Here is a 15,621-nt window from a genome sequence, read left to right as displayed (position 1 = left end):
GTAATGAAGATGCAAAAAATTTTAATCATCAGTGCTACTTAATCAAATTTGATGAACACTCTACTATAAATATCAAAAGTCATTAAAATACTTACACCAGGAGTTAAAAACAAATTCAGATGTTTATGAAGAAGAACTTGATTCTGTGGATTTCCCCGACAGAAATTCTGCAGGAATGTATGGGCTAGATGCATTACTTCATTCATCTTTTCATCATTCTGTAAGTCAAAAAGCAGCATGTGAGGCGGGGCAAGATGGCGGACTGGTGAGCTGTGTGTTTTAGTTACTCCTCCAGGAAAGTAGGTAGAAAGCCAGGAATTGTGTGGACTGGACACCACAGAGGAATCTGACTTTGGGCATAATTCATACAACACTCATGAAAATGGGGAACTGCTGAGATCAGCGAAATCTGTAAGTTTTTGTGGCCTGGGGACCTGCACCCCTCCCTGCCAGGCTCAATCCCATGGGAGGAGGGGCTGCCAGCTCCAGGAAGGAGAAGGGAGAACTGCAATGGCAGCCCTTATCAGAAACTCATTCTACTGATTCAAACTCCAACCATAGATAGACTGTGACCAGACACCAGAGAATCTGAGAGCAGCCAGCCCAGCAGAGAGGAGACAGGCATAGAAAAAAAACAACACGAAAAACTCCAAAATAAAAGCGGCGGATTTTTGGAGTTCTGGTGAAGATAGAAAGGGGAAGGGCAGAGCTCAGGCCCTGAGGCTCATATGCAAATCCCGAAGAAAAGCTGATCTCTCTGCCCTGTGGACCTTTCCTTAATGGCCCTAAATGCTTTGTCTCTTAGCATTTCAATAACCCATTAGATCTCTGAGGAGGGCCCTTTTTTTAAATCCTTTTTTCTTTTTCTAAAACAATTACTCTAAGAAGCCCAATACAGAAAGCTTCAAAGACTTACTATTTGGGCAGGTCAAGAGCAGAACTAAAAGAGCTCTGAGACAAAAGGCAATAATCCAGTGGCTGAGAAAATTCACTAAACACCACAACCTCCCAAGAAAACGGGGGTGTCTGCTCACAGCCATCATCCTGGTGGACAGGAATCACTCCAGCCCGTCACCAGCCCCATAGCCCAGACGTGCCCCAGACAACCCAGTGGGACGGAAGCACTTCAAATAACAGGCACACACCACAAAACTGGGTGTGGACATTAGCCTTCCCTGCAACCTCAGCTGATTGTCCCAGAGTTGGGAAGGTGGAGCAGTGTGAATTAACAAAGCCCCATTCAGCCATCATTTCAGCAGACTGGGAGCCTCCCTACACAGCCCAGCAGCCCAGAAGTGCCCTGGGGGAATGGCACTCACCTGTGACATAGCACAGTCATCCCTCAACAGAGGACCCGGGGTGCACAGCCTGGAAGAGGGGCCCACTTGCAAGTCTCAGGAGCCGTACGCCAATACCAAGGACTTGTGGGTCAGTGGCAGAGACAAACTGGCAGGACTGAACTGAAGGATTAGACTACTGCAGCAGCTATAAAACTCTAGGATCACCAGGGAGATTTGATTGTTAGAGCTACCCCCCCCCCCTGACTGCCCAGAAACACGCCCCATATACAGGGCACGCAACACCAACTACACACGCAAGCTTGGTACACCAGTTGGACCCCACAAGACTCACTCCCCCACTCACCAAAAAGGCTAAGCAGGGGAGAACTGGCTTGTGGAGAACAGGTGGCTCGTGGACGCCACCTGCTGGTTAGTTAGAGAAAGTGTACTCCACAAAGCTGTAGATCTGATAAATTAGAGATAAGGACTTCAATTGGTCTACAAATCCTAAAAGAACCCTATCAAGTTCAGCAAATGCCACGAGGCCAAAAACAACAGAAAATTATAAAGCATATGAAAAAACCAGACGAGATGGATAACCCAAGCCCAAGCACCCAAATCAAAAGACCAGAAGAGACACAGCACCTAGAGCAGCTACTCAAAGAAATAAAGATGAACAATGAGACCATAGTAGGGGATACAAAGGAGATCAAGAAGACCCTAGAAGAGCATAAAGAAGACATTGCAAGACTAAATAAAAAAATGGATCATCTTATGGAAATTAAAGAAACTGTTGACCAAATTAAAAAGATTCTGGACACTCATAGTACAAGACTAGAGGAAGTTGAACAACGAATCAGTGACCTGGAAGATGACAGAATGGAAAATGAAAGCATAAAAGAAAGAATGGGGAAAAAAATTGAAAAAATCGAAATGGACCTCAGGGATATGATAGATAATATGAAATGTGCGAATATAAGACTCATTGGTATTCCAGAAGGGGAAGAAAAGGGTAAAGGTCTAGGAAGAGTATTCAAAGAAATTGTTGGGGAAAACTTCCCAAATATTCTAAACAACATAAATACACAAATCATAAATGCTCAGCGAACCCCAAATAGAATAAATCCAAATAAACCCAATCCGAGATATATACTGATCACACTATCAAACACAGAAGAGAAGGAGCAAGTTCTGAAAGCAGCAAGAGAAAAGCAATTCACCACATACAAAGGAAACAGCATAAGACTAAGTAGTGACTACTCAGCAGCCACCATGGAGACGAGAAGGCAGTGGCACGATATATTTAAAATTCTGAGTGAGAAAAATTTCCAGCCAAGAATACTTTAGCCAGCAAAGCTCTCCTTCAAATTTGAGGGAGAGCTTAAATTTTTCACAGACAAACAAATACTGAGAGAATTTGCTAACAAGAGACCTGCCCTACTGGAGATACTAAAGGGAGCCCTACAGACAGAGAAACAAAGAAAGGACACAGAGACTTGGAGAAAGGTTCAGTACTAAAGAGATTCGGTATGGGTACAATAAAGGATATTAATAGAGAGAGGGGAAAAATATGACAAACATAAACCAAAGGATAAGATGGCTGATTCAAGAAATGCCTTCACGGTTATAACGTTGAATGTAAATGGATTAAACTCCCCAATTAAAAGATATAGATTCGCAGAATGGATCAAAAAAAATGAACCATCAATATGTTGCATACAAGAGACTCATCTTAGACACACGGACACAAAGAAACTGAAAGTGAAAGGATGGAAAAAAATATTTCATGCAAGCTACAGCCAAAAGAAAGCAGGTGTAGCAATATTAATCTCAGATAAAATAGACTTCAAATGCAGGGATGTTTTGAGAGACAAAGAAGGCCACTACATACTAATAAAAGGGGCAATTCAACAAGAAGAAATAACAATCGTAAATGTCTATGCACCCAATCAAGGTGCCACAAAATACATGAGAGAAACACTAGCAAAACTAAAGGAAGCAATTGATGTTTCCACAATAATTGTGGGAGACTTCAAGACATCACTCTCTCCTATAGACTGATCAACCAGACAGAAGACCAATAAGGAAATTGAAAACCTAAACAATCTGATCAATGAATTAGATATAACAGACATATACAGGACATTACATCCCAAATCACCAGGATACACATACTTTTCTAGTGCTCATGGAACTTTCTCCAGAATAGATCATATGCTGGGACATAAAACAAGCCTCAATAAATTTAAAAAGATTGAAATTATTCAAAGCACATTCTCTGACCACAATGGAATACAATTAGAAGTCAATAACCATCAGAGACTTAGAAAATTCACAAATACCTGGAGGTTAAACAACACACTCCTAAACAATCAGTGGGTTAAAGAAGAAATAGCAAGAGAAATTGCTAAATATATAGAGACGAATGAAAATGAGAACACAACATACCAAAACCTATGGGATGCAGCAAAAGCAGTGCTAAGGGGGAAATTTATAGCACTAAACGCATATATTAAAAAGGAAGAAAGAGCCAAAATCAAAGAACTAATGGATCAACTGAAGAAGCTAGAAAATGAACAGCAAACCAATCCTAAACCAAGTAGAAGAAAAGAAATAACAAGGATTAAAGCAGAAATAAATGACATAGAGAACAAAAAAACAAGAGAGGATAAATATCACCAAAAGTTGGTTCTTTGAGAAGATCAACAATATTGACAAGCCCCTAGCTAGACTGACAAAATCAAAAAGAGAGAAGACCCATATAAACAAAATAATGAATGAAAATGGTGACATAACTGCAGATCCTGAAGAAATTAAAAAAATTATAAGACGATACTATGAACAACTGTATGCCAACAAACTGGATAATGTAGAGGAAATGGACAATTTCCTGGAAACATACAAACAACCTAGATTGACCAGAGAAGAAATAGAAGACCTCAATCAACCCATCACAAGCAAAGAGATCCAATCAGTCATCAAAAATCTTCCCACAAATAAATGCCCAGGGCCAGACGGCTTCATAGGGGAATTCTACCAAACTTTCCAGAAAGAACTGACACCAATCTTACTCAAACTCTTTCAAAACATTGAAGAAAATGGAACACTACCTAACTCATTTTATGAGGCTAACAACAATCTAATACAAAAACCAGGCAAAGATGCTACAAAAAAGGAAAACTACCGGCCAATCTCCCAAATGAATATAGACGCAAAAATCCTCAACAAAATACTTGCAAATCGAATCCAAAGACACATTTAAAAAATCATACACCATGACCAAGTGGGGTTCATTCCAGGCATGCAACGATGGTTCAACATAAGAAAATCAATCAATGTATTACAACACATTAACAAGTCAAAAGGGAAAAATCAATTGATCATCTCAATAGATGCTGAAAAAGCATTTGACGAAATCCAACATCCGTTTTTGATAAAAACACTTCAAAAGGTAGGAATTGAAGGAAACTTCCTCAACATGATAAAGAGCATATATGAAAAACCCACAGCAAGCATAGTACTCAATGGTGAGAGACTGAAAGCCTTCCCTCTAAGATCAGGAACAAGACAAGGATGCCCGCTGTCACCACTGTTATTCAACATTGTGCTGGAAGTGCTAGCCAGGGCAATCGGGCAACACAAAGAAATAAAAGGCATCCAAATTGGAAAAGTAGAAGTAAAACTGTCAATGTTTGCAGATGATATGATCTTATATCTAGAAAACCCTGAGAAATCGACGATACAGCTACTAGAGCTAATAAACAAATTTAGCAAAGTAGTGGGATACAAGATTAATGCACATAAGTCAGTAATGTTTCTATATGCTAGAAATGAACAAACTGAAGAGACACTCAAGAAAAAGATACCATTTTCAATAGCAACTAAAAAAATCAAGTACCTAGGAATAAACTTAACCAAAGATGTAAAAGACCTATACAAAGAAAACTACATAACTCTACTAAAAGAAATAGAAGGGGACCTTAAAAGATGGAAAAATATTCCATGTTCATGGATAGGAAGGCTAAATGTCATTAAGATGTCAATTCTACCCAAACTCATCTACAGATTCAATGCAATCCCAATCAAAATTCCAACAACCTACTTTGCAGACTTGGAAAAGTTAGTTATCAAATTTATTTGGAAAGGGAAGATGCCTCGAATTGCTAAAGACACTCTAAAAAAGAAAAACGAAGTGGGAGGACTTACACTCCCTGACTTTGAAGCTTATTATAAAGCCACAGTTGCCAAAACAGCATGGTACTGGCACAAAGACAGACATATAGATCAATGGAATCGAATTGAGAATTCAGAGATAGACCCTCAGATCTATGGCCGACTGATCTTTGATAAGGCCCCCAAAGTCACTGAACTGAGTCATAATGGTCTTTTCAACAAATGGGGCTGGGAGAGTTGGATATCCATATCCAAAAGAATGAAAGAGGACCCCTACCTCACACCCTACACAAAAATTAACTCAAAATGGACCAAAGATCTCAATATAAAAGAAAGTGTCATAAAACTTCTAGAAGATAATGTAGGAAAACATCTTCAAGACCTTGTATTAGGCGGCCACTTCCTAGACTTTACACCCAAAGCACAAGCAACAAAAGAGAAAATAGATAAATGGGAACTCCTCAAGCTTAGAAGTTTCTGCACCTCAAAGGAATTTCTCAAAAAGGTAAAGAGGCAGCCAACTCAATGGGAAAAAATTTTTGGAAACCATGTATCTGACAAAAGACTGATATCTTGCATATATAAAGAAATCCTACAACTCAATGACAATAGTACAGACAGCCCAATTATAAAATGGGCAAAAGATAGGAAAAGACAGTTCTCTGAAGAGGAAATACAAATGGCCAAGAAACACATGAAAAAATGTTCAGCTTCACCAGCTATTAGAGAGATACAAATTAAGACCACAATGAGATACCATCTAACACCGATTAGAACGGCTGCCATTAAACAAACAGGAAATTATAAATGCTGGAGGGGATGTGGAGAAATTGGAACTCTTATTCATTGTTGGTGGGACTGTATAATGGTTCAGCCACTCTGGAAGTCAGTCTGGCAGTTCCTTAGAAAACTAGAAATAAAGTTACTATTCGATCCAGAGATTACACTTCTCGGTATATACCCGGAAGATCGGAAAGCAGTGACACGAACAGATATCTGCATGCCAATGTTCATAGCAGCATTATTCACAATTGCCAAGAGATGGAAACAACCCAAATGTCCTTCAACAGATGAGTGGATAAATAAAATGTGGTATATACACACGATGGAATACTACGCGGCAGTAAGAAGGAACGATCTCATGAAACATATGACAACATGGATGAACCTTGAAGACATAATGCTGAGCGAAATAAGCCAGGCACAAAAAGAGAAATATTATATGCTACCACTAATGTGAACTTTGAAAAATGTAAAACAAATGGTTTATAATGTAGAATGTAGGGGAACTAGCAATAGAGAGCAATTAACGAAGGGGGAACAATAATCCAAGAAGAACAGATAAGCTATTTAACGTTCTGGGGATGCCCAGGAATGACTATGGTCTGTTAATTTCTGATGGATATAGTAGGAACAAGTTCACAGAAATGTTGCTATATTAGGCAACTTTCTTGGCGTAAAGTAGGAACATGTTGGAAGTTAAGCAGTTTTCTTAGGTTAGTTGTCTTTTTCTTACTCCATTGTTAAGGTCTCTTTGAAATGTTCTTTTATTGTATGTTTGTTTTCTTTTTAACTTTTTTTTCATACAGTCGATTTAAAAAAGAAGGGAAAGTTAAAAAAAAAAAAGAAAAACAAGGAAAAAAAGATGTAGTGCCCCCTTGAGGAGCCTGTGGAGAATGCAGGGGTATTCGCCTACCCCACCTCCATGGCTGCTAACATGACCACAGACATAGGGGACTGGTGGTTTGATGGGTTGAGCCCTCTACCATAGGTTTTACCCTTGGGAAGACGGTTGCTGCAAAGGAGAGGCTAGGCCTCCCTATGGTTGTGCCTAAGAGCCTCCTCCCGAATGCCTCTTTGTTGCTCAGATGTGGCCCTCTCTCTCTGGCTAAGCCAACTTGAAAGGTGAAATCACTGCCCTCCCCCCGACGTGGGATCAGACACCCAGGGGAGTGAATCTCCCTGGCAACATGGAATATGACTCTAGGGGAGGAATGTAGACCTGGCATCGTGGGATGGAGAACATCTTCTTGATCAAAAGGGGGGATATGAAAGGAAATGAAATAAGCTTCAGTGGCAGAGAGATTCCAAAAGGAGCCGAGAGGTCACTCTGGTGGGCACTCTTACGCACACTTTAGACAACCCTTTTTAGGTTCTAAAGAATTGGGGTAGCTGGTGGTGGATACCTGGAACTATCAAACTACAACCCAGAACCCATGAATATTGAAGACAACTGTATAAAAATGTAGCTTATGAGGGGTGACAATGGGATTGGGAAAGCCGTAAGGACCACACTCCACTTTGTCTAGTTTCTGGATGGATGAGTAGAAAAATAGGGGAAGGAAACAAACAGACAAAGGTAACCAGTGTTCTTTTTTACTTCAATTGCTCTTTTTCACTCTAATTATTATTCTTGTTATTTTTGTGTGTGGGCTAAGGAAGGTGTCAGGGATTGATTTAGGTGATGAATGTACAACTATGTAATGGTACTGTGAACAATCGAAAGTGCGATTTGTTTTGTATGACTGCATGGTATGTGAATATATCTCAATAAAATGATTTAAAAAAAAAGCAGCACGTTATACAGAGAAACAGACATTTGGTAGTAAAAATATCAAAAACTTTTTGCACATGTACCTTTTTCCTCTAACTCACTCTTTCTATGCTCTTCCTCTGCATCCTTTCTGTTTCCACCCTTCTCTCACTTTCCTATGGTCCCCCCTTTGTTTTCTAGATCTATTTCTCACCATCTCTTTAATTTTTCTCCTATATCTGTTCTATTTTAACCCTTTCTTTGTTTCACAGTCCATGTCTCTTTCTCCCCAATTTTTCTGATTGTCCGCTGGGTTTTCTGACCTCTGTATATAACTGCCTCTTTCTCCCCTGTCCCTGTGTCCACACCTCCACTGTCCTCACTTCCTCTTTCTCTGTCCTCTCATTCTGTTTCTCCTTCCTTCTCTACTGTACCCTCCAGTCCCTCTGCTTCTTCCCCCTCTTAGGTTTCCCCCCTTTCCCAGTGTTTCTGTGTAAAATGAATGAATGAATGAATGAAAAAGATTGACAAAGAAAGGGATATTTATTTAGTTTAAAAGTACTTCCCAAAATACTTGTTAATTATAAAAGGAATATGAGTAACTTAACAGTTGACAGACACCACCTTAATCAAATGGACAGCATCAGTAATGGAAAAATAGAAATTTTGTGCCATCTGATAGGAAGCAAGCAAAGGACTTAGAATCACTTCTGTTGTGTTCCTGCCAAAGAAGCATAACTGAATTTAATCATGATGAACCATCGCACTTAAACTGGTAGGCATTCTTCAAAATATCTGTTCTATTCTTCACAGAAATGGAAAAGCTAATCATCAAATTGATATGGAAGGGTAAGCAGGCCCTGAATAGTCAAAATCATCTCCAAAAAAGAACAAATTAGGGGCTCATACTTCCTGATTTTAAATTTAATACAAATTTACAGTAACCAAAACAGCATGGTACTGGCACAAGGACAGACATTTAGACCAACAGAATCAAATTGAGAGTTCAGAAATAAACTATCAAACCTTTGGCCCGTTGCTCTTTGACAAGGGTGCCAAATCCACTCAGTGAGGAAGGAATAGTCTCTTCAACAAATGGTGTTGGGAGAAGTGGAGAGACATATGCAAAAGAATGAAGGTGGATCCCTACCTCACACTACATACAAAAATTGTCTCAAAATGGATCAGAGACCAAAATATAAGAACTGAAACTATAAAACTCCTAGAATAAAACACAGGGAAACATCTTCAGGATCTTGTATGAAACAGTGGTTTCTTAAACTTTACACCAAAAGCATAAGCAACAAATGAAAAAAATAAACAGGACTTCAACAATATTAAAAACTTTTGTACATCAAGGGACTAAATTATGAACGTAGAAGGACAACCTACAGAATATAAGAAAATACAATAGTGATTTCATATCCAGAATATACAAATAAATCCTGCAACTCAACATCAAAAAAACAAACAACCCAAATAGAAATGGGCAAAGGAAGTGAATAGACATTTCTCCAGAGAAGATATACAAATGGCCAATAAGCACATGGAAAGATGCTCAACATCATTAGCTATCAGGAAAATACAAATCAAAACCACAATGAAGGAAATTTTAGATTGAATATACATTACTAAAATAAAAATTAAAAAAAATAAAAAGCATCAACTGATGAATGGACAAACATAATGTGGCATATCATACAATGGAATATTATTCAGCCATAAAAAGAATGAACTGATACATGCTACAATGAAGATGAACCATAAAGACATCATGTTGAGTGAAATAAGCCAGAAACCAAAGAACAAATATTGTATGATTCCACTTATACGAAATACCTAGATTATGCAAATTCAGAGAGACAGAAAGTTAAGGAAAGAGACAGAGATGTTTTTTTCTTAATGGCTGTAGGGTTTATGTTTGGGGTAATGAAAAAGTGTTGGTAATGGATGGTGGTTATGTTAGCACGGCATTGTAAAGGCAATAAATACCACTGAATTGCTGAGGTATATGTATGTTATGTTTTATATATCTGTTATCACAAATATTGTATGATCTCACTTATATGGAATAAGCAGAATACACAAATTCCTAAATTAAGAAACTAGAGTAAAGGTTAATCAGAGTGGGGAGGAGGAGGAGAATGGAGCATTAATATTTAATTGGTAGGGAATTTCTGTTTGGGGTGATGGAAAGTTTTGGCAATGGATGACAGTGATGGAGGCATACAGCTGAGAATATGATTAACACCATGAACTATATATTTGAAAAGGGACTAAAAGGAAAATTAAATATATGTAAATTTTATATATGTAAGTTACTACATACACACACACACACGCCATAGGGCTATACAACATAAAGTAAGAACCCTAATGTAAACACTGGGCTAAAGTTAATGGCATAATTATAATACTATTGTTTCATCAATTGTAACAAAAATATCATACCAATGCAAAATATCAACAATAGGGGAAACTGTGTTTTTGAGAGAGAGAACTTTGTTCTTTTTGAAGATGATTTTGACTATTCAGGGCTGTTTACCCTTCCATATCAATCTGATGATTAGCTTTTCCATTTCTGTGAAGAATAGAACAGATATTTTGAAGAATGCCTATCAGTTTAGGTATAATAGTTCATCATGATTAAATTCAGTTATGCATCTTTGGCAGGAACACAACAGAAGTGATGCTAAGTCCTTTCTTTGCTTCCTATCAGGTGGCACAATATTTCTATTTTTTTCCATTACTGATGATGTCCATTTGATTAAGGTGGTGTCTGCCAACTGTACTTCCTGCATGATTTTCCTGTAAACCTTCAACTGCTCTAATAAAAACTTAAAAAAAAAATGATAATAATTGGTCTAATCTTCCAAAGTGTCAGTGTCAGGAGAGTTCAACTGTGAGAAGATTTAAATAGGTGAGATAATACACATGATTATGAAGAAGATCATTTGTCATATAGAACATAACTGGAACAATGGGAGAAACATAATTGGGGTCTGAGGATTAGGTGACAGTAAAGTGTCATGCTCTTTCCTGATTTAGATGGTTTTAGCGTCGTTATGTTAAGAGTGAAGTATTCAGGAACAATGGGGCATCAGGCTGGCAACTTATTCTCAAACAGTTCAGAAGAAAAATTTTGTTATTTGAAATTGTATCAAAATTAAAAGTTACAGAAAAGTAGGTACGAACTAACCTTTTCATATGGTATCTGCAGAAGATCCAAAACCACCGAAGGTGCCCCCATATTTTTCAGTAAACGTTGATGTTGATTTCGACACTTTTTATTCTGTACACAGAGTTTACTTAGTCTAATCAAAATCTTTTAAAAAGAAAAAGAAAAACATTAGATAGAATAAATAAAAATATTAAATATAGTATATAAGCAAATATTAAACATCCAACAAATAAAAACCCCAGTAAAAAAAATTTACATTTGCTGACCTCCTTTACAATCCAGTAGTTATTGCTCTTATTGCTGTCAATCTGAGGTTTCTTTGTTCCATCCTGAACTGGACTTAAAATGTTTGGTTCCTACAATAAACACAAATATGTATTTTATGCCATATATACAGTATTGCATTAAACGTAATACTCAACTCAAATGTTTCCTCTGTACTTTTTCATCCCATAAAAAGTATCTTGACTTGAATGAGTCATACAAATTACCATTAGCCATAGCAATCAAATTACAAAATAAATGGCATTACTAATTATAATAGATTTAAAGACAAAGGGAAAAATTCCTATACATGACATAATTACTGCATTTCTTTATTCCATATATATCAGATATATCAGTTTATATTGTCTATATGGGAAGAGAGAGTAAAACTCCAAGGCGTGAAAGGTATAGTGGTTTGAACTGTGTACCCCAGTTTGGACATTCTTGGTCTTGGTCTGCGTTCAGGTGGGTGGGGACCCACTGTAAATAGGATCTCTTGAAGATGTTGCTTCAGTTAAGGTGTAGCCCAACTGAATCAGGTTACACTTTAATCTGGAGTACTGGAGTCCCTTATAAACAGAATGGAATGGAGAACAGTACGGAGAGAGAAAGCAACAGGAAGAAGCCAGAAGTCTACAAAACCTGGAGAAGAAAGGAGAAGACATCATCATGTGCACTGTTGTGACAGAAAATGCCAAGGACCAAGGCTCGCAGACAGCCAGCTCCAGAATGCCACAGTCTTTGGGGAGAAAGCATTGTCTTGCTAACACCTCAGTTTTGGACTTCTCCTAGCCTCAAAACCATGACCAATAAATCTTGGTGTTTAAGACAATTTGTTGTATGGTATTTATTTTAGCAGCCCGGAAGCTACGACAAGGGCTATATTTTACCATCAGAGAAGAACTACAGGGGAAAAAAAAAAACACAGTAAAGGAGCATGTCAGAACAGCTCAACACATTTCAAGAAAGAGATGAAAAAACATCTTAACCCAAGAATTCTCTTCCAGGTTTTCAAGACATCTGTAAGAGTCTCGACCTGGGAACAACCAACATGTTGAAAAACATGAAAATGAAGAAAGAGAAAATAAAACTTAAATTTAAAATAATCTTTTAAATTATAAAGTAATAAAGCTTATTTAAGAGGACTTGAAGTGGAGGAACCTAAGATGGTGACTAGGTGAGACAGAGAAAAAAATACCTCCATGGAAAACACTAGATAAAAAACCAGAAAGTTACCCAGAACACCACTTCCAGAGTAGCACCAGCCGGACAAGTTCTGCTAAAGCCACAGGGAATGTGCGTTTGGTGAAACCAGGAGTCTGCATTCTGAAACAAGTGAGTGAGTCGGCTGAATCCCTCGGCCACACTGCAGTGTGGGGAAACGGTGGGTTGGCGTTTTTTTTTTTTAAAAAAGAAGCCTTGGAACAGCTGCAGATAAGACGGGAGCGGTCTGGACTAATGCCTTGGTGTCTGCTGTGGAGGATACCCTTTCCCACACCCACTGCTGATTGTCTCGGGTCCAGGGAGCAAAGGGGAGACGCACGACTTGCAGCCATCTCCCCAGCGGGTGGGGCTGCTCCTGCCCGGGGCCGAACACACAGCACGGAGCCCAGCCGAGAAACCCAGCCTGACAGGGAGTCTTTCCCGCAGCACCGCTCACACGACACAATATTGGCCGTGGAAAGTGGCCTTGAATACACCCACAGCTGATTCTCCCGGAGCTGGGAGAGCAGAGCTGTGCAGAAAGGGGGAAGTTAACGCATCCCATTCAACCATCTTTGAAGTGGGCTGGAAACGCCCCTACACAGCCCAGCGGCCCAGGGCTTCCCTGGAGGCCGGCACTCACTTGTGACGTGGCACGGCCCTCCCCCCTCAGCAGAGGTCCTGGAAAAGCACAGCGAGGTGGGGGGAACCGCTCGGAAATCCCAGGGAACCTACACCAATACCAAGGACTTTTGTGTCAGCGGCAGAGAACAGCCTTAAATCTTCGGGAACACCTGGGAGGTTTGATTATTAAACCTGCCCTCCCTCCCTAACTGCTCAGGCACACGCCCCTCATTGAGGGCAGACAGCACCAACAACACACCCAAATTAAGTGCACCAATTGGACCCCAAAAGAATCAGATCCCCACACACCACAAAGTTGGGGAGAATTGACTTGAGGGGAATAAGTGACTCACGGATGCCATCTGCTGGTTAATTAGAGAAAGTGTATGTCACCAAGCTGCAATTCTAACAAATTAAAGATCAAGTAAAGCAAATGCCAAGAGGCCAAAAACAACAGAAAATCTTAAAGCATATGATAAAACCAGACAACATGGAGAACTGGAACCCAAACACTCAAATCAAAAGATTTGAAGACACGCAGTTCCTGGCAGAATAATCAAAGAACTACAGACAGGCAATGAGAGCATGGCACGGGATATAAAAGACATAAACAAGACCCTAGAAGAGCATAAAGAAGATATTGCAAGAGTAAATAAAAAAATAGAAGATCTTATGGAAATAAAAGAAACTGTAGGCCAAATTAAAAAGACTCTGGATACTCAGAATACAAAATTAGAGGAAGGTGAACAACAACTCAGCCTCTTCAAGGAGCACAGAACAGAAAATGAAAGAACAAAAGAAAGAATGGGGAAAAAAATTGAAAAAATTGAAATGGATCTCAGGGATATGATAGATAAAATAAAATGTCCAAATTTAAGACTCATTGGTGTCCCAGAAGGGGAAGAGAAGGGTAAAGGTCTAGAAAGAGTATTCAAAGAAATTGTTGGGGAAAACTTCCCAAACCTTCTGCGCAATATAAATACACAAAGCATAAATGCCCAGTGAACTCCAAACAGAATAAATTCAAACCAACCCACTCCAAGACATATTCTGATCAGACTGTCAAATACTGAAGAGAAGGAGCAAGTTCTGAAAGCAGCAAGAGAAAAGCAATTCACCACATACAAAGGAAACAACATAAGACTAAGTTGTGACTACTCAGCAGCCACCATGGAGGCGAGAAGGCAGTGGCATGACATATTTAAAATTCTGAGAGAGAAAAATTTCCAACCAAGAATACTTTATCCAGCAAAACTCTCCTTCAGATTTGAGGGAGAGCTTAAATTTTTCATAGACAAACAAATGCTGAGAGAGTTTGCTAATAAAAGACCTGTCCTACTTCAGATACTAAAGCAAGCCCTACCGACAGAGAAACAAAGAAATGAGAGAGAGATATAGAGACTTTTAACAGACATATATAGAATATTACATCCCAGGTCACTGGGACACACGTTCTTCACTAGTGATCACGGATCTTTCTCCAGAATGGACTGTATGCAGGGACATAAAAACAAGCCTCAATAAAATAAAAAATTAAAAAAATGAATTTGTTCAAAGCACATTCTCTGACCACAGTGGAATACAAATAGAAGTCAATAACCATCAGAGACTTGGAAAATTCACAAACACCTGAAGGATAAAAATGAAGGGGAGATGAAAACATTCCCGGATAATCAAAAGCTGAGGGACTTCATCACCAGTAGATCAGTCCCAAGCAGGCCGAAAGGAAGGGACACTAAACAATTGACTGAAACCACATGAAGAAATAAAGATTCCCAGTAAAGATCACATGGTAAATATAAAAACCAATACTACTGTATTGTTGATTTATAACTCCACTATTTACTTCCTACAGGATCTAAAATACATAAACAGTAATGATAAATCTGTGGTTTTGGACTCAATGTAAAATATGTAATTCTTGACAAGAACTATATAAAGGTGGGGGAATGGAGGAGTATAGGAACACAGTTTACATGTTCTGTTGAAGTTAAGTTGGTATCAAAGAAAAACAAGACTGTTATAGATTTAAGATGTTAAATTTAAGCCCCATGGTAAACACAAAGAAAGTATCAGAGAATATGACCACAGAGATGAAAAGTAGAGCAGAGGTTCCAAGAAGTGGGGGAAGGGGCAATGGGGAGTTAAGAAATGAGAGTAGGGTTTTTGTTTGGGGTGAAGGGAAGCTTCTAGAAATGGATGGTGGGAAGGTGATAGCATTGCAACATTCTAAATGTGATTAATCCCACTAAGGGAATGCTAGGGAGGGGTGGAATAGGAAGATTTAGGCTATATGTATCTTTCCACAATTGAAAAAATAAAATAAAATGAGACAGTCTAAATAGCTGACAATTAAATGC

General features: G+C 38.8%; 1 protein-coding gene across 4 annotated transcripts in view; it reads right to left on the bottom strand.

The window, feature by feature from the left end:
- ITPR2 (inositol 1,4,5-trisphosphate receptor type 2) overlaps nt 1–15,621 on the bottom strand; it is a 550,850-nt gene that overhangs the window by 288,113 nt on the left and 247,116 nt on the right. For all 4 annotated transcript variants that reach the window (XM_037848345.1, XM_037848346.1, XM_037848348.1 and 1 more), the window contains 3 exons: nt 11,434–11,523; nt 11,186–11,311; nt 96–218 (listed from right to left, as the gene is read on the bottom strand). In XM_037848345.1, the coding sequence (XP_037704273.1) occupies nt 96–218; nt 11,186–11,311; nt 11,434–11,523 (339 nt within the window). The remainder of the gene's footprint in view (nt 1–95; nt 219–11,185; nt 11,312–11,433; nt 11,524–15,621) is intronic.

The sequence above is a fragment of the Choloepus didactylus genome, chromosome 8, assembly GCF_015220235.1.
Source record: "Choloepus didactylus isolate mChoDid1 chromosome 8, mChoDid1.pri, whole genome shotgun sequence".
Lineage (NCBI taxonomy): Eukaryota > Metazoa > Chordata > Mammalia > Pilosa > Megalonychidae > Choloepus > Choloepus didactylus.
This window is presented reverse-complemented; position numbering and strand designations above follow the sequence as displayed.